The 26,223-nt window shown below is 34.8% G+C and overlaps 5 protein-coding genes across 8 annotated transcripts; 3 read left to right on the forward strand and 2 right to left on the reverse strand.

Moving 5' to 3' along the window:
• Window positions 1-1,202: 1,202 nt before the first annotated feature.
• Window positions 1,203-8,543, forward strand: LOC110384059 (polyadenylate-binding protein-interacting protein 1). Of its 3 annotated transcripts, none has more exons than XM_021345128.3 (8): window positions 1,203-1,522; window positions 1,818-2,038; window positions 2,132-2,284; window positions 3,048-3,266; window positions 3,516-3,620; window positions 4,904-5,090; window positions 6,253-6,391; window positions 6,638-8,543. In XM_021345128.3, exons 1-8 carry the CDS (start codon window positions 1,411-1,413, stop codon window positions 6,735-6,737), a joined length of 1,236 nt encoding a protein of 411 aa, XP_021200803.1. In that variant the 5' UTR covers window positions 1,203-1,410; the 3' UTR covers window positions 6,738-8,543. The 3 variants fall into 3 exon arrangements, with proteins under 3 accessions (XP_021200803.1, XP_021200802.1, XP_049702749.1); XM_021345127.3 differs by having other exon boundaries at window positions 1,204-1,522; window positions 2,117-2,284; XM_049846792.2 differs by lacking the exon at window positions 1,203-1,522 and adding an exon at window positions 1,523-1,648 and having other exon boundaries at window positions 2,117-2,284.
• Window positions 8,544-8,564: 21 nt separating this feature from the next.
• Window positions 8,565-14,286, reverse strand: LOC110384058 (D-2-hydroxyglutarate dehydrogenase, mitochondrial). Its single transcript, XM_064034092.1, has 9 exons — window positions 13,862-14,286; window positions 12,046-12,193; window positions 11,712-11,909; window positions 11,020-11,213; window positions 10,078-10,246; window positions 9,872-10,001; window positions 9,442-9,598; window positions 9,109-9,274; window positions 8,565-9,003 (listed from the first exon to the last, which is right to left on the reverse strand). Exons 1-9 carry the CDS (start codon window positions 13,958-13,960, stop codon window positions 8,741-8,743), a joined length of 1,524 nt encoding a protein of 507 aa, XP_063890162.1. The 5' UTR covers window positions 13,961-14,286; the 3' UTR covers window positions 8,565-8,740.
• Window positions 14,287-14,528: 242 nt separating this feature from the next.
• LOC110384060 (uncharacterized protein) lies at window positions 14,529-16,152 on the forward strand. Its single transcript, XM_021345129.3, has 5 exons — window positions 14,529-14,751; window positions 14,871-15,147; window positions 15,230-15,513; window positions 15,610-15,847; window positions 15,926-16,152. The coding sequence occupies exons 1-5, from the start codon at window positions 14,623-14,625 to the stop codon at window positions 16,129-16,131; spliced, it is 1,134 nt and encodes a 377-aa protein (XP_021200804.2). The 5' UTR covers window positions 14,529-14,622; the 3' UTR covers window positions 16,132-16,152.
• Window positions 16,122-23,812, reverse strand: LOC110384057 (choline transporter-like 1). Of its 2 annotated transcripts, none has more exons than XR_007511715.2 (12): window positions 23,405-23,812; window positions 22,769-23,300; window positions 21,326-21,492; window positions 21,140-21,199; window positions 20,862-21,029; window positions 20,653-20,788; window positions 20,236-20,383; window positions 19,832-19,972; window positions 19,234-19,396; window positions 18,655-18,876; window positions 18,130-18,367; window positions 16,122-17,524 (listed from the first exon to the last, which is right to left on the reverse strand). XR_007511715.2 is itself a non-coding variant. In XM_049846788.2 (12 exons), exons 1-12 carry the CDS (start codon window positions 23,507-23,509, stop codon window positions 17,521-17,523), a joined length of 2,004 nt encoding a protein of 667 aa, XP_049702745.2. In that variant the 5' UTR covers window positions 23,510-23,812; the 3' UTR covers window positions 16,122-17,520. The 2 variants fall into 2 exon arrangements, 1 of the variants encoding a protein (XP_049702745.2); XM_049846788.2 differs by having other exon boundaries at window positions 18,210-18,367.
• Window positions 23,813-23,951: 139 nt separating this feature from the next.
• On the forward strand, window positions 23,952-24,996 carry LOC110384061 (large ribosomal subunit protein mL55). Its single transcript, XM_021345130.3, has 2 exons — window positions 23,952-24,268; window positions 24,784-24,996. The coding sequence occupies exons 1-2, from the start codon at window positions 24,074-24,076 to the stop codon at window positions 24,928-24,930; spliced, it is 342 nt and encodes a 113-aa protein (XP_021200805.3). The 5' UTR covers window positions 23,952-24,073; the 3' UTR covers window positions 24,931-24,996.
• Window positions 24,997-26,223: the final 1,227 nt, after the last annotated feature.

Genomic DNA, 26,223 nt, shown 5'->3' on the forward strand with positions numbered 1-26,223 from the left:
GGCTTAAAGTAGCAAACAATACTTACAATGGCTATGATTATTCTAAATATTTTTCTGCTATTATAAAAGATTTTATCTTATGACTGTTTTTAAATTAAAACAGTGTCTTCAGTGATATTGAGTGAATAATAAACGTGTATATTTAGAAGAAATTAAATATATGATCTAATCTGCCTTAAAATTCGATATATATTTAATGTCCTGACTCCTGAACTCCTGATGCCTGCTCCAAGTCCCATGGTATGGTATTTCTGATCAATGGTCAGTTATGTCTGCCACTTGAACATTTCAGTCAAATGTACTCTGTGGGTTGACCCTATGCCTGAGAAAGTGCGTCTTCGCGTCATCTTCGTCAGTCTGCGCGTATGATGAGTCGTAGTTCTGAGCGTTATATAAGACCATGATGAATAATAAAAATAAAGAATTGTTTAACAAAGCTACGCCAATACTACTACTACGGACTTCGCTATCTGTGATCCTTTAATAAGAAGCATCTCACCATTTATATAATTAAAGCCCAAAAGTAAGATAATCGGGTGTAAAGAAATTCTCGAAAAACTATGCTATAAAGATTAGTTAGATATCGTCACCAAACTGGTCAATGAACCGGTTTTATATCTACATAGGTATATATTCAAAGAACCCATTTGTATTGTAATTTATGCATCGTTTCTACTGTTAATAACCAATTACTTGGTACCAAACTTATTTAGCCTGAATATGGTAAGTAAAGTACTTATAGAATAGCCCAAAGAGTGCGAGTTCTATGGATCTAAGAATAATATTTAGCTAAAATCTTTTATCTATAGACGAGAAAGGAAGAGGATCTTAAATCGAAATACTTCTTCGTTTGCAATGAATTTTTATTTTCACAGAATCTTATCCATAGCATAATTCAACATTTTTAATAAAATACATAATATTGCATTACTAAATAAAGATAATTATTCGATAAAGATATTGCTCGATCGATGAGGTGCGCCGACGATATTCATGCTCGATCTTAATTGAACGTAGCAAAATCTCCTTTTTTCATTGGATTCATCGATTAGTAACAATTTATTTTAGATTATGTATGTAATTTTATTCGATATATTTTTTATTAACAATTTTGTATGATTTTCATTAACGCCTGATAGGTAACAATTAAACGTTGGCTGTATAATTCTTAGTACCTTTGCCTGACCACAACACCAGAAGAGTAAAAAAAGCAATCTATCTCCTTCGTTCAAAAGTAACATGGAGGTTGTGCCGTGAAATTAGTAGCGAAGTATATTTTTCTTTGTTTACGTGTCGAATCCGTCGAGCTCATAAAAAGCGTACGAGATTTAGGATAATATTTTTGGTGATTTATGGATATTAGTCAGAGAAAACTGTATACAGAGTCGTTGTTATTAAGCAAGCGTTGAAATGAATAACGGTGAGATCGGTGCGCCAAGAGGCAGAGGCCGCGGATGGCATCAACCCGATAATCAGCCACGGGAGCTCCGTAGACCGAAGATTGTTGCTGAGGAAAACAAAGGTAACAAGTAAAACGATGAATTTGATTTATTCCACACTTTCACACACCGATCTTATGCTGTGTGACGTCGTCATACTTGGCCAGTTTATAACTGCGTTCTTCGTAATTATAATACTTCAGGTGAAAGTAAGGATTTTCATTTCTAATGACGTCGCTGTAGTTTGACAAAGTCAGCCGGCCGTGCTTAGAATCGATTACGAAGCGATTATTTCTTTTTGGGTCAACTGGTTGTGGTATGCAATTTTATTTTTCTGTTATAATAAGCGTGATTTTTCTAACTTATTATTATTTTCAGTGCCAGAACCTCCCAAATCAAATCTGTCGGCCGATGCCAAGGAATGGTATCCACCTAACTACACCCCTCATGCAGTACCAGCGTATGCTCCAGATCCTGCACCATATAGACCTCACCGGTCTTCTGTGCAAGATCGCCTTCGTCAAGCTCAAGATCAAAACCCTTATAGCTTAGAAGAAATGTCGTATTCGCTTGACGAAGCCGAAAATATGGACTTAAGGGTTTGTATTTTCATAATTGTTTTGAAATATTTAAGTTTTTTATTGTACAAAAAATATTAACACGATTTTATTGATCAGTCCGCCGTTCCGCAGGAGAACATAGCCAACTTGATAACAGTGATGTGTGAGATAACATTTGATCCTGGTAAATTCGATACCTTGTGTGGCCCATTGGTTGATGCATTTGCAACAACCCTGCATGATGTGAGCTACACCCGGCCACTAGTTGAAGCTATTGTCAATCAGGTAATACATTTTTATTTATTTTATATTTTATACATACTATTATTATTTATAAAACTAACTTATCTTTAATTACATGTTTGTTACTAACAAGCATGCTATAATCACATGTTATTGATTTGGTAAAGCTAATAAACTTGGTAAGGCAACAGATTAGATAAATAATTATTTAAATGTAGAGAAGCTGAGACTGTTCCATCTTTGTACCTAAACACTTAGTTCTTAAGAACTTATTATGTAAACAAGTTGTTTATTACTCACAATATTTATTTTTTTGTAAAAAAAAAGATTTGCCTAAATTTTAGGGATTGCAGACATAATAGTGCACGGTTAGTCTCTATGGCTCATCAACAGTTGGTTGTCATTAAAATTATTAAAATTATGTTGTCAAGAAGCTCATCCTCTTTTTTTTGTACAGTAATTTTAAAACCCACAAGAATGTGGCAAAATCCTTATTAAGGACATGACTAATATCATGTAACACACATTGTTTGTGTGTTGATTATGCAAGCTTTAAGAGTTTCATCATAAGAGGTGTGGTGAAATTATTATTTTTGTTAGGTAGGTATAGTTGTTTGATCTCACTTTAACACAGAAAATTGCCAAAATATTGGCTATAATTTGTTAGGTTAGGTTATCTAGTCTCTTGTAGATTCTTTGACATTAATCTTAGTAGTTATGAAGTTGATAATGTCTCTGAAAAAGTCATAATGCAGCTGTTTTATAGAAGAATTTGTTCTGAAACTGGTATACTTTGTCGCGACAGTCAATAGCAGAGCCTAACTTCCGCTACAATGGCGCGCGACTCTGTTCGATGTACGACTCCGTCTCGCCGCCCGAGGAGTCCACCTTCCGCGCGTGCTTGCTCGAGCGCTGCTCCACTGAGGAGAACAAGATCATCAGCGGCCTCGAGACCTCGGAGGAAAATATGCGCGGGTTCGCCATGTTCCTCGCCGAGATATACACCCAACTCGAAGATAGCCAGGTTTGTTCACAAGAGAAATTACACTGTTAAACAATCTGATTTTCTTAAGTTTAATTTAGGAGCTTTAGAGACAACAAAAAAAAAAAAACGTTTTCTGTCATAGAAGGCGTCACAAGTGAATTTGCTACATGTAAATTAGTTTATATCTCATTTATGCACAGACACAAAAGAAATACGAGATTAAAACAGCAATTTTTACTTTACATTGTTATGTTTAGGAAGTTTTAAGAAATATGCCTTTTTTTATAGCGAGGAAGAATCAAGAGTCTAGGTGAAAGCTTGTGCAAAGTGTTGCTTCATCTGCTCGACACCGACAAGGAGGTTAACATCAAGGCAGTCTGCCAACTGCTTAAGGTTAGTAACTTTTTTGTCGTATTAAATAATAACTAAAAAAATATATAACTTTTCACTGCAATATTGAGTAAGTCTTTACGCTTTTTAGTCATATTGCGTCGCGGTTTCTAGAATCATTGTTTTAAATTATTAATGGATTCACGACAGTCAATTCGAAAGGAATGTTTTAAAGGAAACAGCGTACACAAACACTGCCTGCTGTCAAAATATGATGTTCGTATAACACGCAATAAGACAGGACGACGTGAAATTACAAATCGACTTGTTTCGTGTAAATTAAAACAAAAGTAAACCAGACAAATGAGGCTGCTTGGTTTACTTCTACATTCAAGTGTTGGTTTTAGTTCATAACAACAAAAAACTGCTTAAATAATAATGTTTAAGATTGATATTTTCTTAGTATGATTTTGTCTTTCTTTTTAATGTGAAACAGCTCTAATTGTTTTACTTTTAAACTTAAATAAGTGTATGCTTTGACAACTGATTCAACATAACATAATAATTCCAAGAATCTACCTATATTAGCAACGGTCTCACGCACTGACGCTCGTCGGTGCCACCATTAACGTTTTGGTCTCTGTTAAAGCAACAATAGCCCTACAGCTCAGGAGTCGGACTGGGGAACAGGTGGTTGTGAGTTCGAACCCACCCAATACAACACGGTGAACTCGCTCTTCACACGAATATTTAGTCAGATAGATAGAAGGGGTTGACTACCACTATTAAAGTATTTTTCACGAAACTTGTGAACTCTGGGACTGTTGTATTCCCATTTTAATCATTCTATGTTGATTGATACCCATGTGAAAAATAGTTTAAAAAATAACTTATAGCTTTAACTTCTCTTCCTTTCTCATGCCTCACCAATATTCTACAATAACCACTTTAGGTAAAGTTCTTAGCTTTTCCTTAGCAACTTATTTTCTTATGCTTGCTATTCTTTTTACTTTTAAGACATTGCTGTTCTTTCGGGTACGTAACTGCTGCCTCTTGTATGCTATGATAACAGAGTGTTAATCAAAAATAGTGTTTATGCTATGATTAGCTTATGGGACTGCCCGATTAGTCGAAGTACATCGGGACGACAAAGAATGTATATCCAACGTCTAATAGACGCGAAATGCCACAATGGCATCTCGATGGCCGCCGTTTATATTCGGATTAGTCGGGCTTTCCCAACATACATGTCATTAGTAAACCTTACTAACAGCACTATGTCATGAAAAAGGTAAAAGGTGTTAATTTCTGTTGCCAAATCCGTGGTTAACCGTGTGCATTGACAGTTGTCGGGCATAGCGCTGGACGCGGACTGTCCGTCGGGGATGCACGCGGCGTTCGAGCGGCTGAAGCGTCGCGCGTCGCTGGCGTGCGTGCGCGGCGTGGTGGCGCTGCGCGCCGCGCGCTGGGGCACCGCCGAGCCCGAGCCCGTCGCGCCGCCGCCTGAACTGCGACGCCGATACAATTATGGCGGTAAGACCTTACTCATGTTTCTTGGTGTATTTTTACAGCCAAAGTAGAGCTTTGAATCAGTCTCATGTCCGCGCACGTAAGTAGTCGCATTCAGTCGGGTTGGGTTTGCGATTCGTTGATTCGTCTGATCTGGATGCATATTTACGATCATCGTAGTATTCTTTACGATTTTATCTAAGTATCTAAAATCTAGAAATCTAGGTGGCCAGTTCAATATATATTACAATAAAGCTGAAAACTTATTAACAGTCTTGAAATGGAGACTGTACAATATACATGTCTACCTCGTTGCCACAAAAAGTGTTACCACATCAATGTCAGTCTCAATACAACTGCAAATCCAGACCTAGGATTTAATAATTAATTGCGCGGGTTGAATTCACGTTTTCACCGTGTACGTCTGTGGTCACGTGCGTATTCTCGTTTCGATTACAGCGTCGCCACGTGACTGCTCCCGTCGAGACTAAAGCTCCCGACCAAATCTGCACGTGAGCGAAGCCGTACGCTCGGAGGAGAATTCTCAACAAAATTGTTATTTAACATTTGTTTTTATGGCAGCCAATTGTGTTATGAAACCTTTTTATACAATTTGTTTTCTTGAGTTCTGAGTTCTGTAGGTTTTAGTTGCATAATTTAAAGTTGAAGGAGAAAAGCTTGTCGCTAAGTAACAGCCGTTTAAGCCGATCTATCAAAGGTTATGCAATATTAGTCATAGATGATAACCCATCAGAAACCAGAATCTGACTACCAGTCTTTATCAGGGGTATTGTTCGGTGCAATGACACCGAACACCTTGATCAGCATTACGCGACTTACGCAGTTACTTCATTAGAATTAAAATTGTAACAGAGTGTCAGTGCGCATCGGGTAACCGCGATATTCGGGTGCATCCATTGCAACATTTCTAACATTTAACATAGTTTTTACTAACATTTAACATTTAAGAAGTTATTGTGGATCAGTACAATAAACTTTATTTTAGTGAAACATTCTATCATTCAACAAACTCTGCAACCCCCACCGCATTACACCGTACAGGTATGGTGGAGCCTAAGTTGGCCCTACAGTTTTGAAGTTCAGAGGCTCCATGTAAAACTTATACTCAGCTAGTCTAAATAGATGATGATGAAGTTGAGAAATAATCTAAATTCCCTTGTATCAGCTGTGAACGGTGAAGTGGAGAGCGGTCCGAGCGACGGCGGGTACCTGGCGGACGGGCACACGCTGACGGCGGAGGAGCGCGCCTTCCTGCAGAGCAACCTGCCGCCCGGCAAGAACGTCGCGCTCGATGAGGATATACTGTGAGTTCACACTTTTTATTTTGTATTTTTATTATATACTTCGAGTTCCTTTTCTATTTTTTTGGACCACTTCGTACTACGGGATCAAATAGTTCTATAACATTCAATTTGTTTCGCTAATAAAGAAACAACCTGTTTAATTCTAAAATTGAAATATTTTAGTCAACATCCCTAACTATTGCGTGAGATATAATCACTAGATTTTAAGCATCGAGTCACGTTATTCAAATTATTAATATATTTTAGCGAGGAGCTTGAGAACGACGCGTGGGACACCGGCATGGATGCTGAAATGCAGGCCGGATTCTTGGAGTTCCTCAAGATGTCTAATCAAATCAAACGATAACCGCACGTTGCGACTTGCCCCTCCCCTCGCGGGGCACAGACCAAACTGCGTCTACTATGCTAGGACAATGGTGAAAAACTATAAAAAAAATATAAAATATATAAAAGTATAAAAAAGATTTAATGGGAGCGATCAACCTCGTAGCCATCCTATCAACGATTTATATATGAGTTTGATGTAAGACCGGCGCGTATCACAGCATGGCAGCACTGCGCCTCTCCACCAGCAGTGCCAGAATACGCCGACTGTTAACTACAGCATCCTACTAACAGTTTTCCACCTTACCTACTACTTAAAGGACAACAACAACTGTACTTTTAGGTGCTCCATCGTAGTGATTAAGTATCAGGATATATACCGACTTAAAGCTTTTTTTTAATTTTAGATTTCATATGCCTTTTATGTATGACCAAACTAGAATATTTTCAGTAAAAAAAGTCTTATAATTTTTATTTAGTGTGATGTTTAATCTTTTGGTCTGTTGTTCCGGAGGGTCTTATTTGTGTTTACGTATAGGCAACATTCAATGTTTATAATTATTAATGGATTATATTACGTCATAAATTGCCCAGTTATATGTACTTTCATGTTATACGTAAACACACTCGACTTAAACACGTGGACTAAATGTAAACAAGTGTAGGTCACTAAGTATTTTATTTAAAGTAAAAAAGTACTGTTGTTTTCTTATATTGTTAAGCTGCTAATATATTTTATGTATACTAGTTCCCACCACTAAATTTGACGGCCATATGTTAGAGCCATTTTCTTGTTTACATTTCGTCTATTTTATCTAATGTTTAGTGATCTCATAATTTCTCCATTATGTTTTTCTATTTCATGTTATAGAAAAAACATTGCATTAATTTTGGGGTTTCTTCACATTTCCTCAAAAGAAACAGAAAATGTTGAAATAAACCTAAGTGAAATAAATAAACCTTCGGTATGCAAAAATAAGGCTAATTACTTCCATTCCATTGTTAACAATGCCCACTGGAGAAAAATGTTACATAATAATATTGCATAAGTTAGAAGGCTGAAAATTTTTTTATTTACTTAAATGACGTTTTGTCCATTTTACTGATGAATTAATTATTATAATGTGCATGTAATTATTATTTGTTTTCCTGCTTTTGGTGGGTGGGACAGTTAATAAAACAATCAAGATTCATTTTAATTGCGTAATACAGTTTTGGCACAAATCTCTTTAGTTTAGTGCATAAATTCACTGTTCAAATGCTTATCTCACTTCATTGTTTGCATTTTAAACATCATCGCATCATTTTGCTCATTTAATAAAATAAACTGATCTAAATAAAGTACATACCTAGATTACTATTTTAAGAGCATGTAAAATGTTCTGTCGAAACTTCCAATTGCATTTCCTCATAACTTTAAATGGTTTGTCGATGTCGAGTAGAACAATATGTTTTGCCAAATTCGTTACACTTGTGTCGTGTGTTGTTGTAATAATATTTGCCTATTTGAAGTGAGTGAGACGGTGTGATAGTTGCCTTGTGTGTGTAATGGATTTAGCCCAATGACCTAATTGCTGATCGATAGACTACAGTGATCTATAGCGATTTAACAATCCACATAGCAATAAATAAGCTACCTGCTAAACTAGGCCATTTGTGCTGATTATTGAAGTAATAAAATCTTTTCGAATATATTTATGGAATACAACATTTATTTATTTGAAGCAATTAGGAAAATGTTTATAATATTCCATTGTATTTTTGTTGCAGTGATATTATGAATGTTATAAGAATAAATGGATATTTTAATAAAAGTCATTTAAATAAATTGTTTTTCATTATTTATTAGATTACACAGCATACTGGTTATTATCAGTTAAACTTATGAGTATCGTATATCTTACGCAACCCTGCTATCTACATTATTATTGTTGTTTGTGGTATGTCATACGTAATGGTTAACTTTAACAGAGATTAATCAATACAATTAGTTAAAGGGATAAACAATAAATCTTTGAATATAAATTAGGCTTGGTGGTCAGGTAATACTTTGTATGGATTTAGAATTCCATTTGGATCCATCAGCTGTTTGAGATCTTTCATAAGTTGGAGTGCAGACTGGTCCTTGCTGTAATGTATGAACTTAGGTTTTCTGAAGCCGATTCCATGCTCGGCGCTAATAGAGCCGTTTAGTTTGCTTACTTCTTCAAATATGAACGGTTCTAGCAAGGACGACACTTCTTTGGTATATTGTGGTACCGTCACGTTGATGTGAATGTTTCCGTCACCTGAAATAACCAATAGGTTAAAATAAATGATATAAAAAAGTAGAAAACAAACGCTAAACAAGACCTCAAATCTTACAAATTATTCACTAAACTAAGATTACTCACCGACATGACCATAGCCAAAGACTTTCAAGGCCTTATCGCCGAGTTTCTTTCTCAAGATTGGCACAAGATCGTAGTAATTTTTCAGCGGAATTGAAACATCGTACTTAAATATGTAGCCACCAACTAAGCCTGCTCCTGCAATGCTTTCACGCAAGTTCCAAATTGTCTGCAATCAGGACATTCCAGGTAATTAGGTAACTGGATGTTCGTAACTTACTTATTCAGTAAATAAGCATTTGGCACGCCATGTACCAGTACTCATACCCACTTCTACAAACAGCTAAATAAGAACGTAGGTTTTAAAAAGTAGTAGCTTCTACCTATTATAATCACCTGCATTTTAGCTGGCTCTGACGTAACAGTCCCGTCTACAATGAGTCCTGTCTCCATCTCCTTATTGAGGAACCTCGTCAGTTTCTCGTTGTCATGAGCTTCGTCACTCCCATGGGTCTCCACTAGAACGTAGAACGGATACTCCGAAATGGGGTTTCTGGAAAAAAATAAGGGAGTTATTCTGCACTTTTTTATTTCGAATATTAACTCGGTGTATTATTTTTTTACAGTAAACAGGAACGTTACTCCAGAAATAATAGGGTGTTCTTATGTTTAATTTATATGGATCGCTAAATATTTTCTTATGCAATTTAACATTCGCACTAACTACGTGACATATTCCTCAAAACCAGTTAACTCCTACTCATCGAACTGTTTCAGGTTTTTTATAGCTGATGGGTTCTTTTTCACGAAATGGTTGAGCACTTACGGTAGTTTTAGATTTTTGACTGTGCAGTCTATGGAATCAAAATCTGCCATTTCAAACGCTGACAGAATTTCGCCTAGGCTTGATTTCGCACTTTTGTATAGTTTCAAAACATCTTCAAATTTTTTGACTCCTGGAAATAATAAGTTGATTATTTAGAAACCCCGTACGAAAAGGTTAAAAAAAGATTATTGGGATATACGACATACCAAAGAATCCCAAATTCACAGCCTTCGGTAGCACCGGACAGTGTATAGCAACTTTAGTGACGAATCCTAAAGTACCCTCAGATCCTATAAAGAGATGCTTCAAGTGATACCCTGTGTTGTCCTTCTTTAGCGATCTGAGGCAATCTATGATAGTGCCATCGGCTTTCACCTTAAATAAAAAACAAAATAAGAAGGTACAAATAAAGGCAACAAAGACAAATTGACCTTAAAATTATGTTCAGTCCTTTAATGAGCATTCGATTTTACGCAGTTCGATAGCTTGTCTGTTTTGATAACTACGTAAGTATACCTAAGTTTAACAACTACCTAAAACATCAAAAAATAACTAGGAGGCTGATTAAATAAACTTATATTTAGAGAAGTCGTTATCAACAGCGTACATTGTACGTATATTTAATTTACAACTTTTGATAGAATGTTATTTTATCCGTAAATAAATAATTTTTATCAGTCCATGTTGGTACACTTAAGTGGTGAAAGCGTTATCTATTTTGGTTGTGTTAATATAAAAATAGGAGTCTTGTCTTTATAGGATAATGAAACCAGCGCTATCTTCTCTCGTTTTGGACAAAACTGGTTCTAGGCTTGGCTTCGGAAACCTGTTATGGATGCGCATTCTATCTGTTTATATCTAAGGCACGTCTATGCAGACATTATTTAGTTCACGTAGGTGAATGAACCAAAAACGTCTTGAAACCAGATTAGTGGCTACCTACCTACCTAGACCTTTATTCTGCTAAAGAAAGTTTGACAATTTTGGTTCAACCGACAAAGAAGCGCGTGAAGAGTAAAAAAATATTTAATACATTAGAATTGCCTCATCCAGATTTTCATTTACCGTTGAAAAATGAAATCAATACCGTTCTATGTTTAAATCGTAAATAAGCAAATATTTTTATTCAACTAGGAAAAAAAACTTACAGCTTCAATTCCAAGGATAGATCCATGTAGGTTGCCATAGCGCAGTAGCCTCAGACCACCAGCGTTAGTGCTGGCGTTCCCTCCGATATGGCAAGTCCCTTTGGCACCCAAGTCTAACGGCATGATCAGACCTCGTTCGCGGACATAGTTATCCAGATTCTCCAAAATACAACCCGCTTCGCAAACTAAAGCCCCTGCAAAGTATGGAATTCGTGTGAAATGAAGAACCATGACAAAAACTGAGGAGTTACTTATGATTAGGACTGTAAAATTGTATAAGATGTTCAGGTACCCACAAATGATAGCATAGCAACTTCTTATCAACCTGGATAGGTTACCTACTACACAAGTAACCAATAACCAGCCAAGTGATCGGCAGTTACGTGTCCATAGTTACATCGCCATCGGTATGCCGACGCGTCTGTAGTGTGAGGTAATCAAGTAGGTAACTGCAGCATTGCGTAAGTTTTCTATGTAAGTATAAATTGATTTGCACAACGGTAACATTAGACTTCAAAAGGGTGTACCTACCATTAGCTACTGGCGGCTTTGTTCGTTAGGTTCCGGATTATCTTCCATGCCAGGCAGATAATCCGGAACCTCCAAAGAACCCTCTAAAATTAAAAATTCATGAGCATACTATTCAGAGATAACATGAATGAGGAATGCGAAGAAAATATTTGTCTGTTAACCTGAGAGATCATCAAGGGTTACGATTTTGTTCATAAGTGCAAAACTTATGACGATCTCGTCGAACACTGGTACGGAGCCGCCGACAAGGCCAGTGTTGCCACCCTGAGGACATACCGCAAGTCTTCTCTCGTTGCAATACTTCATGATCGTTGAAACCTCATTTGTATTCCTTGGTTTTAATACAACTTTCGACTGTCCTGAAAAGCAATTATAAACTCGTCAATTTTTTCTCTAACTTTAAGTATACCTAGGTACAGCTTTTTAGGTATAATCTGAGCCAACACAGGTAGGTAGGTAGTTACCCGTGTTATGCATGACCCTATGTGTTCTTACCTCTGCAATTCTTTATCCAGTCTATGTTATAAGGCAACACATCACTTTCTTCCGTCAACACTCGCTCTGCGTCAAGTATTGATCGAAAATAAGCAACATCTGATGATTCTATGGTGCCAAAAGGTTTCCTTTGTATATTGTATTTTTCCTAAAAGTAAGCGAAATACATCCACATCATATAAAGAGATACAGATTTGTAGGTAGGCATAAATTAAAAAAAATACTGGAAGGATTTCAAAGGTCATTTCACCATTGGAATCTATATTTGATCCGGTAATTGATATATGGAAAAAATGGAAGCGGAAGACATTACGCCAACCCCAAATAAAACTGGGCAGGAGGAAGATTTGATCCGGGAATTACCTCGCCCGAGATGCGGGTAAAACCGCGAGAACAGCCAGTTAATAAAATTGTAATCAATTTTGTTATCAATAGTTAGTTTTTGTTTCACAAGGTTAGAATAGAAGTGGGGATTACCTATTATCTATACTAATATTATAAAGCTGAAGAGTTTGTTGGTTTGAACGCGCCAATTTCAAAATCGATTTGAAAAAATTCTTTCAGTGAGGATTTTTCTGTGGCATTTATCGAGGAAAGCTATGGGCTATATATCAGCAGAGCAGTAATAGATAATGTTCAAAATCGGGGGATTTTTTGGTCTATTGAGAGCTTCTGCTGCGTTGTTGCGTAAACGGTTACAGTTTCGCAAAAATGATGAAGTTCATAGAGCGTACATGAGGAAATACGTAGGGAAGAACATAGAGTGTACATAAGGAAATATATAGGGGAGTACATAGGAGAGTTCATGGAGTGTACATAGGTGTGTTCATAGTGTACATTACATAAGGAAATACATAGGGCAGTTCATAGAGTACATAAGGAAAAACATAGGGGAGAACATAAAGTGTAGGTAAATAAGGAAATACATAGGGGAGTTCAAAGAGTTAAACGGTTCATAGATTAAACGGGGGTTAATAGTTAGCATGGAAGTCCTGTTTTAGAAGTGAGGGTCGTAAAATTAGTTTTTAGTCCGCTTACGACAAAAAAAAATTGCACGCGGACGAAGTCGCGGGCGACCGCTAGTCAAGCTATAAACATTGAAGATCGTGGTCTAACATAAAAAATAACATAAACGTTGATGATCATGGTCTTATTAAAAAAGTAGGTAGGTAGCAAAATTATAGCTATTTTAACATGAATACGTATTTATTTTATAAAGCTGAGCCGAGTTTTGGCGGGGTCATTTAGTGCAACTTTGTGGATTTTATCGCATACGGGTGGATCAGGTCTTTACGAAATTCCATCAAAACCTGCTCAGCCACCTTCCCGTGACAGCATTATAAAATTATTTACTACTAGCTTTTGCCCGCAACTTCGTTCGCGTGGAATAGTGACTACCAGCAGATTTTTGATTTGACCAATAGATGGCGCTGTATGTCCGGAATAATTTTATTATTTTTTATTTTTTTTTGTAATAAAAACTATCCTATGTCCTTTCTCAAGTTTCGAACTATGTCTGTACCAAATTTCACACAAATCGGTTCAGTAGTTTAGGCGTGAAGAAAAGACAGACAGACAGAAAGACAGACAGACAGACAGACAGACAGAGTTACTTTCGCATTTATAATATTAGTTTGGATGTAAAATTAACTCTCATTGAAGAAACAATTAAACGAGCAAAACTTTTAAATTATTTACGGAAATGGTTCTAAAGCAAAGCGCTCAAAAAAACCGGTAGGTAGGTACGCGTCTAATTATTATTTTTTTCGTAGTAAAATATTCACTTCAAGTAGATAGGTAGGTTCGCAATTCTTACCGAAGACAGCTGTGGGAGTGCTTGTGAAGCATATCTAACTTGTTCCAAAATGTTACTTTTAATAGTTAATTTTACGATAGACACTATTGATTTTATCATTTTTAATTACTTTTTAACGTCTTATTAGTAAACACGGTCACCAACACGCACTACAGCCTGTTGCTTACTACAAATTAACATCATAGCGATAGATAAGGTACGAATCTAAGTGTAATTAAAATTAAACCTATATTTTATGTCATGTTTACTTTCAGCTGTGTGAAATTAAGATACATATTTGGTGAGATAAACTAAAACTAATCAGTACTATGTATTGCATCTAAAATCCATCATAACATTTAAATAAATAATAATATAGCTTCATTCGATCGCGTTAAGGTCGAGTCAAGCACATATAAGCGATTACGTAACGTTCAATAAACATAGTTCAATGTAAGTGCGCACAAGTTGTTCCAAAACAAAGAATTTAGTCAAACTAAATAAAAAATATCATATAATCTAGATAAAAGACTTAATTCATAAGAAAGTTATATAATTAACTATTTATTTAACATAGCATAGGTATGCCAAAAATATTTTAAACAATTATTCGACTAAGACGATGGCTCGTCAAGCCCTATCCTCTATTGTTTATGGTTCAAATGGAATGAAATCTGTCAATGTCATTGATTGCAAATTGAAGTTTTGCGGTGTGTGCTTTTTGTGTCAGCAGCACAGTTTTTGATTGAGTTTAATACACGTGTCTAACTAAACATAATAAAATGGTGAAGTTGAAAACTAAAGTTGGGAAGAAAAAAGTAAAAGTACCGGTAGTACTACAGAGTAAGAAAGAAGAACAAGATGTTGTATTACCGCCTGTCCGAATGTCGGATGATCCGGCACCTAAACAGGTTAGAATTATATTTTGTTTACAATGTTTTTAACCGAAATTTTGATTGGATTATTCTTCATTCAACATCAAGTGTTGTCTAAGCATTTTGTACCTATATAATAGTACTCTCCGTTGTAGGTAAAATGGATAAACAGGCAAAGAGTTTTGGTATTTGCCGCACGTGGTATTAACCATCGTCATCGTCATTTGATGGAAGATATTAAGAAATTAATGCCGCACCACAAGACAGAGTCAAAGATGGAGAGAAGTAAAAACTTATATGTTGTCAATGAGATCAGTGAAATGAAGAATTGCAACAAGTGCATACTCTTTGAGGGAAGAAAGATGAGAGACCTATACATGTGGATGGCTAACATTCCGAATGGGCCAAGCGTGAAGTTCTTGGTGGAAAACAGTATGTTTTTTTGCTACTTAAGTAACAAATGAAATCAATCACTCAATGGGAACACATATAAAATTGGTATTGCATGTTTCAGTTTACACCATGGGAGAACTAAAGATGACTGGAAACTGCCTGAGGGGATCCCGGCCCCTGCTTTCATTTGACCCACAATTCACCAAGGACCCACATTACTGTCTGTTAAAAGAACTTCTCATTCAGACATTTGGTGTGCCAAACTACCATCCTAAGAGTCAGCCATTCTATGATCATGTGTATACTTTCATGATCCTGGATAATAGAATTTGGTTCAGAAATTACCAGATTTTGTCTGAAGATGGAGCTTTGGCTGAAATTGGACCAAGATTTGTGTTGAACCCTGTATGTAAACAATCTATTTACATAGTAAAAAATAGTTATTTGAATGCTGCAGAAATCAATGAACTAATTTTAATCGTTCTTATATACAATTTTCAGGTAAAAATATTTTCTGGATCATTTGGAGGTGCCACATTATGGGAAAATGCTAAATACATTAGCCCTGCAAAATTGAGACAAGCTGTATCCAAGAAAGCTGGCAGCAAATATGAAAGGAGAATTGAGAAGAAAGCTGTTTATGAAGCAACCAAACCAGAGACTGGTTATCCAGACATAGAAGGTGCAGACTTCTTCAAAGGAGACCCTATGGAAAAAGCACAAGAAGTTGTTGTCAAAGGTTGTTATCTCTTTCATTAGGCTTTTAAATTAAAGTTTTGAAATAAAACTAACACTAAATATATTTTTTTCTTTACAGAAGAGATTGAGGAACAAGAAAATTCAATGGAAGAGGAAAGTGACCATGAAGCTAAGAAGCCTGCATTCAGCATGATGACAAAGAAGACAAAAACAAATCCAGATAAAACAATCAGACGCAAACAACTTAAAGCTAAGAGTAAGGCCATATCTGATCAAATCAAAAAAAGGAAGCAGTTCAAAAAGAAGAAGCCTGGTAAATCTTAATAAAATTTATTTTCCACACAAGTGATTATTATTTAAATATATCCTTTCTTCTTTTCTGATGAGTTAGATTCCCTGGATACTATTGGAAGAGCTAGGTTGAGGTAAATATTTTAACAATTGCAATATTTTTACTAGCGTATGAGTGTACTAATTCACATAAATAGACTACAGTAAAATGTATAAATGTTCAATAGAACATGTAAATGATAGTTAAATTAATTCATTTAAAAAGTAAAAAAATGCATAAAAAATAAAGCACTACACTTACACATAAAAATATTCAATAGAACATTAAAAAATGGATGTATTTTAAATTAAAATTGTCATAAAACTAAAACATATTAATGAGCCCATGTTGACCAACAATCAGAGATTCCGCAAAAATATTATGCATGTTACATTTTATTTATAAATATAAAGCAGGTTTTATATATGGACGGTCATGAATCCTATAAATTAATACTTAAAAACTAGGCATTACGATTTTGCATTAAAATTATTATGAAAGAATTATTATGCTTCAAAAATATCTCAGTTGATTGACGTTTGTTTAGGCACTAATTGCAAAAATATATTTTTGTGCAGTTCATTTTTAAATTATAATAATCTTATTTGTTGAAAAAATAACATCTAATATATTGTATAAAGCAAAAATTATGAATGTAAATTATGTTTAAATAAAAATTGTACTTAAACTTAGCCTTCTTTCGTTAAAATAGATTTAAGATTATTTTTAGTCACAGATCGAGTTGTGGTCAAAATATTGTTGTAACAGCATGATTCTTTAAAATACTATTTCGTGTAGATAACAAGTGGAATGCAATCACACAGTCAAAAGCGCAGGAAAATCACAGTTACCATAAACGTTGCTTGTGGCAAGCAGTCAAATATGACACAATGAGATTACAGGTTTAGATCATCAGTATCTTAGGCGGTCCCTAGACCGCACTATATTATTGCGCAATAAGTTTTAGGAATCAAAAATTTAATTGCACAATAGTTTTATCGAATATTGCGCAATTCTACTAACTGTCTAGGGAGCGCTACTGTAGAAATACAGTTTGCAATACAAAAAAAATAATTTGTTGTGCATGCACATCATAAACATTTCTAAAAGTTATGTAAACATTCCACAAAACATACACAATACTTTTTAAAAGTATCAATATTCTCCTTAGAAATGTTTTTATAATGTCAAAACAGAGTACCATTACTCCTTCATGTTAAAATGCACCATCGTCAAATATTATGCAAGATAATAAGTTAAAAATATTGTAAAGACACATTTAAGAGATGTCAATTTGATTACAATTATAATAAAACACTAAAAATGCATTATGGAATTTGAGTAAAAGCGTAAAATTCTTCTTAACTCTAAAGCTGCCAATTTTACCTGCAAAAAGAAAAGTGATTTATGTATAAAACTTCAATATATTATTACGTTGCAAAGTATGGATTTTCCTATTCCAAATTTTGATTACAGTTCTTGAAAAACTTGATGTCGTGGAATTGGTTTCTGCGCCACTCGCGTAATGTTTAGTGACGACAAAGAAATTGCGCAAACTATTCATGGGATAGATTTAGCTGCAGATGGGTGAACATTATGCTTAGATACATTTTTTTTCATGATTTTCATTTTCCGAAACGTCGTAAAAAGAAGACTTTGTCCTATCAGACTATACACAACCTGTGTGTATATCAATTCATATTCTATTGAAATCGGTTCAGAAATTCAAAGTCAGAATGAGTTTCACATTTCTAATATTAGTATGGATTAGTATTCATTCTCTCACCAAAAACAAAGCTACTATCACATTTCCATTAGCCCTATATTCTACACACTGACCAAAGCGTTATTCATATTCGTTATAACCCAATTAGATCAACACCACATGCTAAAGCATTAGTTAATAGAATAGCATACCACAAGTATGCTGCAGAGTACAGACAGTTAGATGGAAAGAAACTTTAGAACATAATAAAGCAACAAACAATTACATAATTCGCAGCCGGTAACCACTATAAGGCACTGAACAGACATGCAGGCCCCAAACTCAATAGGCTTCGAGTTTCAGTACTTTTCTGGCATGTCCTGTAACTCAGCGCCATCTTGTTCGTCGCCTTTTGCTTGTCTATGGCCGCCGAGTTCAGCTAATCGAGTGTTCTTCCATCTTCCGTCATTACCGTTCATATTGCGGTCCTCGCATACACAGAGGAACAATGAGTCAACTACCATCTGTAAAGGAAATTATAATTAAATAAATTGGTAACACGTCTATACAAATATTATAAAGTTGAAGAGTTTTATTTGTTCGATCGCGCTAATCTCAGGAATCACAGCCGATTTGAATCGGTTATGTAACGGCAATTTTTTATACGGGTGTTGCGCAATGTAGTTCCTACGGAACGCATGTAAAACTACTAGCTTAAGTATTAGATATTAAATAATATATTAGTATCCACACAAAATAATAACTTCACTACATCCTACAACAAAGAGATCAAAACAAATATAACACAAACCTCATAAAGAGAAAGTATACAGTGTGCAATGAAGAACGAGTAGATACATATAACTAGTGTCGGGATAGCAAAGAAGTGCAGTTCTTTGTTGCGTTTCAAGAGTAGAAGGCCGATGATGCCAGTCACCGCCGTCACAATGCACTTGCCCAGAAACAGTATGAAGTCACCCACACTATTAATTGTGGCCACTTGAAGCGCGTTGTTCACTATCGTACTGAAAGCCTGAAAGTTACACAACAGTTTTAATTACATCATTATTAGTCTTGATAAGTTCAGGACAATCAGCATGTAAATTGGAAAATGGAACACACTATTGTAATACTGATTGCTGATAACATTTTTAATGAGGCTTTGTTTAGATTTGTTAATTAACAGACATGAAATATTGCTGCTGATAACTTTCATAGTGTCAAGACTGCTGCATTTAACTGTCATAAATTAATTTAATCATGTTACTTAGAAGTGTTCTCAGTTTGCTACAAAATAAAATCACTACAATCCTTTTGATACTAGTATGTCTATGTTAATATATAAAATGCATTAGTTAAAATTGGATGGTACTAAAAACTGTAAACCCACCTTGCCAGCAGCCTTACAAAAATGGCATCTCTCAATCGTTATAATAGTATAGGCGTTATGATTCAAATAACGAATGAACTTCTCAAGACAGTAAAAGCAGCATATTCCACACTTCAGGCCACATTTTGCACACTCTGAACCCTTTTCAGCTCTAGACGACAGCCTAAAATACGAAGTCAGAATTAAATACTATCTCAGCAAATGAGCAACCACCCCTTTTCTAGAACCAGCGTGTCGGCAGTGAAAAAAAACGTGGATGCCCGACCATGTCGAATTTTTGTAGAATAGATAATCGGACCGATTTTACTAGGACGTTCTGAGTGGGATATTCTGACCGACTTTTTGTAGGATGTGTGCTATCATTGTGCTCTATTTTTCTCCTACAAAAGGCGATCGGGCCGCCTAATACAGCTAGGGAGGTCGGCGAGCTGGACCCAATCGTAACCGATGTTCAACAGGAGCGGCCCCAGAACCGATCGATGGAACACCGCACGACATCTCTCGCCGGCACCACTCCCACTCAAAATTATAAATTCAAAATAATTGGTAATTCACAAGAACACAAAATTAGATAGGTACTGCTTTATAATCAACTTACTTGGCATGTAAATACGTCAGAATTAGGCGAGGTATTTTGAACAGGGTTATCAGGAACGATCCCTTCGCCACTGAACCTAAATGGTATTTAATTAGCTTGCCGATCGAATACAAAACTGGAGAAGAATTTGCATTCGGCCCTCTGAAAAAAAAACAAGCGATCAAGGTTCTATAATTATGGTATTAAACTATCTTTAACTCAAAAGCTAATCTATTTTTGCATCTGAGTGTTGAGCTACTTTTGAACCTTTAGAATGTGTAGGGAATTTTAGTTTTGGACCTTAAGATTTATATAGCGATTTTTGGAGCTGACTGTAAAACCAGTGTAATACAAAACTTAGGTCTAAGTTTTTGTAATAAGTCCCATTTCGTCTTAAGGGCCATTATTATGTTATGAATGTTTACCTAAAATACCAATGGGATACAGCTCCAGCGATGGTCATCTGTTGACAGCCCAGTATGAACTCACTGCCCCAGATCAAACACACAAGGCATATCCACCACATACTCTTCACCCACATAGGGTCAAACTCTATGTTTTCTAATGTAAAAGCTGAAATGGGAAATACAAGCGTCAATTTAATGGCTTTCAAACAAAATATAATATAGCTCTATTGATTTCTGAGACTTACGTGATTATTAGACCTTTAAATAAAACTACTTTTACGGATTTTATCGCTGTAAGTAAAGGATCCAAAATGTCGGGATTGAATAAATTTAATATAACCGCGATAAAATCCGGAAAAAGTAGTTTTATTTAATTATAATATAGCTCTAATGAAAAAAAACATCTGATATTATTGTAGTAGTAATTATGCTTACTTTTGAGACTGGAATTGCCATTTTGTGCAGCCATGTTTGTTTTAGCGGTGGGCTCATACTGCGTCGGGCCTGACCCATTGAGAAGGAAGTTTGTTTGAAACGGTATACCCGGGTAGTTTGCTGTTGCCAAACATACCTAAAAAAATTGCAATATATTATTACTTCAAATCAATCTCATAGTATTTATGATTTAAAAAACTCAATCTTACCACAACAATAGACCAAAATGCTAAGAATAGAATAAGGAAGAAGAAAGTGATTATAGGTTGTAGGAAAAGGGCGGGAATTGATCCAAGGCAATGCGCGGTTTCTCTGAAAAGTGCTGCCAAGAACGACACGCGGGATCGCATCACAAACACCAACAGTAGTAAAATCACCTGAAATTACAATAATAACGTAATTAACATTTATAACGAACTTTCGAATGGTCATTGGCCAACCAATTAAAAATATGAGTTTTTTTACTAATTTAGAAAACAATGCTTACCGTAATTATAGTGGCTATAATTGAATACCACAAAAATGCAGTTTCGTTCTTCAGGGACTCCTGAAAAATTATGATTTTATTAAAATTTCATTATTCATTTCGTCATTTCATACCACAATTTACTTTTGTGTATTTATATCACGTTGGTTTAAAAAATATGTTGTTTTATTACAAGTTTATACTCACAGATAAATATGCAATTTCATAAGTCTTGTGTTTACTCTTCAATTCATGGTATGTGTACCACAGAAGTGCTGTCCCAGCAACACTAGCTATTGACACCAATATCATAAAAATCCATGATACTAAACTGGCCACTAAATGCAGTATTGAGACCATGATTAGAGAACAAACTGAAAAAAAAAAAAACAATAAATATCTTGATTGATTTGTTATATAAAAAAATAAACATAAATATGAATACATAAAATATGAATTACAGAATTAGCACATAATTGTAAAAAAATTAAATACCTAACTAAATAAGTTTAATCTAGCTTTTTAGCTATGTATCTACTTACTACACTGACCAAAAATAGTCCCAAGTCATTTCTATAACATTATGTAATTTTTGTTGTGAGATGGCTTAAAATGTCTTTGCCTTTTAAGGAACTCTATATACAAAGTCAACTAAAGTGTAACTAGCTACTTCTAAGTTGTATAAAATAACATTAATTACATATTCTATGTTAATACACAATGATAATCTTAACACAATAAAAACATGCATATTATCTACAATATTAACTTCAAATTCTCACAAGCATGAAATACTCTTGTGCAAGATAATGCTGGTTGCTTACAATGCAATTTATTTGCTGTTTACTTCTTTTATGCCTAAAAATAAAACAGAAACTTTAAATATATAAATTATCATTCAGTTGCAAATTTTATCAGGGTATCTGTGGTGTCTTTTTTTTTCATGATTATTCAGTAAACCAATTGTTTAGTGGCCTATTTAATACAAGGCCACTGACATAGATGAAAGGATTGAATTTATACATCATTTAACCCATCGTATACACAAAACACAATTGATTTTCTATTGTTCTATAATTAGCATACAGGCAGTTAACTGAATATTAAATCCTCAGATGTATAATTAGTCCTTTTATGATAATTGGATGTAATTCAAGGTCAACACTCTAGTGAGTAATTAATAATGACCTCATTGAACTTATGTTTTACCACATAATCGTTAAATAGAGTGCTGAGTGTAAACTTATTCATAGCAGCAGTGACATCACCAGGAAAAATGACTCAGTCTTTATTAACTTGCCTCCCACATAATGTGGATTAGAAGCATTGCTACAATGAAACTTCAACTAGACAATATTGATTTAATTTGATAAACTACTGTGCAAGGTTATTTGTAAGCCTTGTCTTTAATGGATATGACTGATGTACATTATTTTGGATATATTTTAGGAATTTTGATATGAGGACTGTGTTTTTGTAGATATGTAACATTTATTTACATTTCAAATTCTAAAGCATTTCACATCAAACATTAAAATAAAATATCTATGTGTTGATCACATGCAGAAAACACTTATATTACTGTGTTGATAATGCTGATTGTGAGATAGACAAAATTAAATATTTAGAAAAGCTTTTTGATATACTTACTAAATGCTATAATCACACAAATTATCATCTCCATCCAAGAGGAATACAGATCTGAAAGCATTTGCTCAATGGTGTCCCAACTGTTTAGCAAGTCATAGAAGTCAGTGAACACTTTTGTAGTGAGATCCTTTGCAGATTTAGGGAAGCATCTATTCAGGAGGGGGAATGTCTCATACACTGGTAATGTAGGACACGGACCAATGTAGCTGTGCTCTATGTCACTTGTTATCTTATTCAAATTTACATCATAGCGGCAGATATTTGATCCTGTTTCCTTATAAAATTTCTGTATATCAGCCAGAGAATCTAGTCTTTTATTTGGACACTCCTTGACACATATTTTAAGAGATCTCTGCAGCTCTTTGACATCCATGAAGAACAAGTACTTTTTGTCCACAGTGCTTATGCCAGATACTGGAGCCGGTGTGAGTTTGTGATTGCTTTTTACTCCACAAGTATTACCAAAAGAATCAAATCCATTTATAACTCTTAATGGATTTCCATACACAAAAGATATTGAAGCCACAATTATCTGTGAAACAAATATTCTTGTCATAACTTGTTATAGGCGTTCAGTTTAATTCACATCAATTATCTAGAGACTTCAATTAATTAAGTAATTTGGACTTAACTTACCATTAAAATCCAAAACAAAATATAAATAATGAGCCACAAAACATCGGTGCAGCCCTTTTTCGGAGTTTCCTCTTGGGGAGATATTTCACTTTGAGTACAACCCATTGCGTAGTTCAATTCTTTGTAACTTTAAAGTTAGAAATTATACCTCATTTCGCGCCGCTACTAAATATGAAATAATAAACAAAACCCACACCCTTCCGACGCGCCCCTCGACAACAATATTCAAATGTCAATGAACTAGTCTATGTCTATGATACAAACAGAAGCGTTGAAAACCAAAAGAAATGTCTATGGTTTTATTCTGCCTAGCAAAGTAAAAAAAAGACTCGCAATCTGCAATTGCGCACTTTAATTGATTGCTTAGGCATGTTATCGCCGTGAGCGAGGACTCGTGAACCATCCTCTGCAGGGAAGGTAATATTAATGTCGGCTAGTTAGTCGATTTTTCATAATTATACTTTTATTTTCCATGGAAGAGTCGTCTGTTTTGTATTGACAGAGTGTCAAGTACCAATACGTCAAATTTTGAACTGCGAGCTGAGACTGTCAAACGCTAAAGATAAAGACGCTACTTGAAAATATAAAAATTCTGATAATCCTCGTGTGAGAATTGATTGAGTGATTATTTCTAAGAGTTTGTAAAAGCTCTATAAAACTTTATGAAACATGAACGCCAAAACTCTATTACGTTTACAATATTCCATTGTACAAAACTGCTTTAATAGGTGTTTACATAATAATATAGCTAGTGTAACAAAGATTCACAGAGACCTATACTCTCGAATGTATCCAACTAAAGTTGTACTACCTGACGGAGCATCAATTAATATCAGATACCATGAACCCAGGAAAATTATCAAGGTACTAATTATTATTTTGTAATACCAACTTAGGTTACAATTTGCAAGTTTTCCTACAATAAACGTTAATAAGTAATGTCATGATTGATGATTTAAAATTTTCTAAGTCCTGAGTTCTTTGCACAGCCTTTGCTACACTCTGACTGCTAAACTATATCAATAGATTTGTGTCTATTTGAAACATTTAATGTTAGAGAGTCAGCGGTTGGGTTTTTATTGGTGGCAAAGCTAAGCCTTAAGAAAAGGTTTTACATATTTTCCCACATAAGCTTTTATTTCTTTAAAACCTTCAAAAAGGTTTACATTCACTTCTATGATTGAATTAATTATTTCTATACTAATTCTGAAATAGCTATCAGGTAAAATTTATCAATTTCCTGAAATAATCTTACTTTATTACTTCACTCCTCTTCAATGGACTAAAAAGCTGTTTACTGATTCCACCGACTTGAAGTTTATGAATCTTTATACGAAAATTAATATGTTTCTGCTCTTTTCACCATTCTTTTTTTTCAGCTGCCTCTGGATTTGTCCCAGTTAACTGAAGAGGAACGTAAAATGAGATTGGAAAAGAGAAAACCAAAGAAGAAGGTTAAAATTACTGATGATATACAAGATAACTTTAATGCTAAGAAATATTTGAAATATATGAAGAAAAAATAATCATAAATACAGATGTATTAGATAATATTGTTAGAACTAGTCTAAATATACAAAAAAAATCTTAAAGTTTTTGTTTTAAAACCTTACAGTACCTACATTAATTTAAAATTGACTGTTGGTTCTGCTTTTTTTAGAACCAAACCACAAGTGGTATCATGGTGCTTAAAACGTATAGGTACGGTAGACTGCACATCAGTGGTAACTGTCATACACCTTAATTCAATAGTAATAAGTACGTTTTTCCTATAAAACTGTTACCACTGACCTGAAGTTGACTGTACAATGGCCTCTTTTAAAATTTTACATAAAATTATCTACTGTTTTATTGAGGGTTTTCGATACTTTTTCTGCCGCCAGGCGGCGCTTCGTATGCGTCAGGTCCAAACAGCTGTCAGATAGCACAGATTCTTACCGAATGTATTATTATTTTAGTAAAATTTTATGTATTTGGAAGTGTTATTGATTTTATTATGGATTACGGCCAAAGAAAGGTTGCCGAACTGAAGATTGAGCTCAAAAAGAGAGGCGCAAAAGTTACTGGTACTAAAGAAAAGCTCATTGAAAGGTAAACATAATCTACTTCTATTTGTTTCCACAATTTGATTGATTTTTTTTTAACTACTAAATTGAAGTTATTTGTGTTTTAGTGAGTTGTTGTTGATTAATGTATATTATATATTCCAGGCTAAATGACTATGACAGAAACAACAACTTCAAATCAAATAAAAATGATAATTCTAATGTCTCAAGTGAGATTAATTATGTAATAGAATGGCCAGAAGAAAAGTTATACAAAAGTGTGGTTTCAAAAACAGTCTTACCCAATTTTGACATTATTAACATAAATACGTATTTCCTTGAATTGTATAAAGACGGCATAGGAATGTCAGATTATTCTGCAGTGCACAGCTGGCTTATTCGCTAACTTTCGAATTCTCAGATGTCAACTGGCCTCAGTTGTCATCGGAACTTTGATGTCAACCTATGAGTTCAAAACATTGGTATTCTGTATCGCATGAAGTGGATATCGGTGGATATCGTTACACGGTTGCTGACGCCAAAACTACGATGACAACTTGACAACTCTATTTTTTTATCGACTATTATACTGCTAAGTAGGAAATACCCTATTAGCATTACATTACTACGTTTGAGAGAACGCTTTATTTTAAGCGTGTTATATATTTAAAAACAATCTGTGGCGGTAAAATTCAGTATTTGCTTTCTATTGTGTGTGAACTTGGTGTCTAAAATTCCGTGTGGTTGAACAATATTTTAACTGAGAATATTGTG

Source organism: Helicoverpa armigera, chromosome 4, assembly GCF_030705265.1.
Source record: "Helicoverpa armigera isolate CAAS_96S chromosome 4, ASM3070526v1, whole genome shotgun sequence".
Taxonomy (NCBI): Eukaryota; Metazoa; Arthropoda; class Insecta; order Lepidoptera; family Noctuidae; genus Helicoverpa; species Helicoverpa armigera.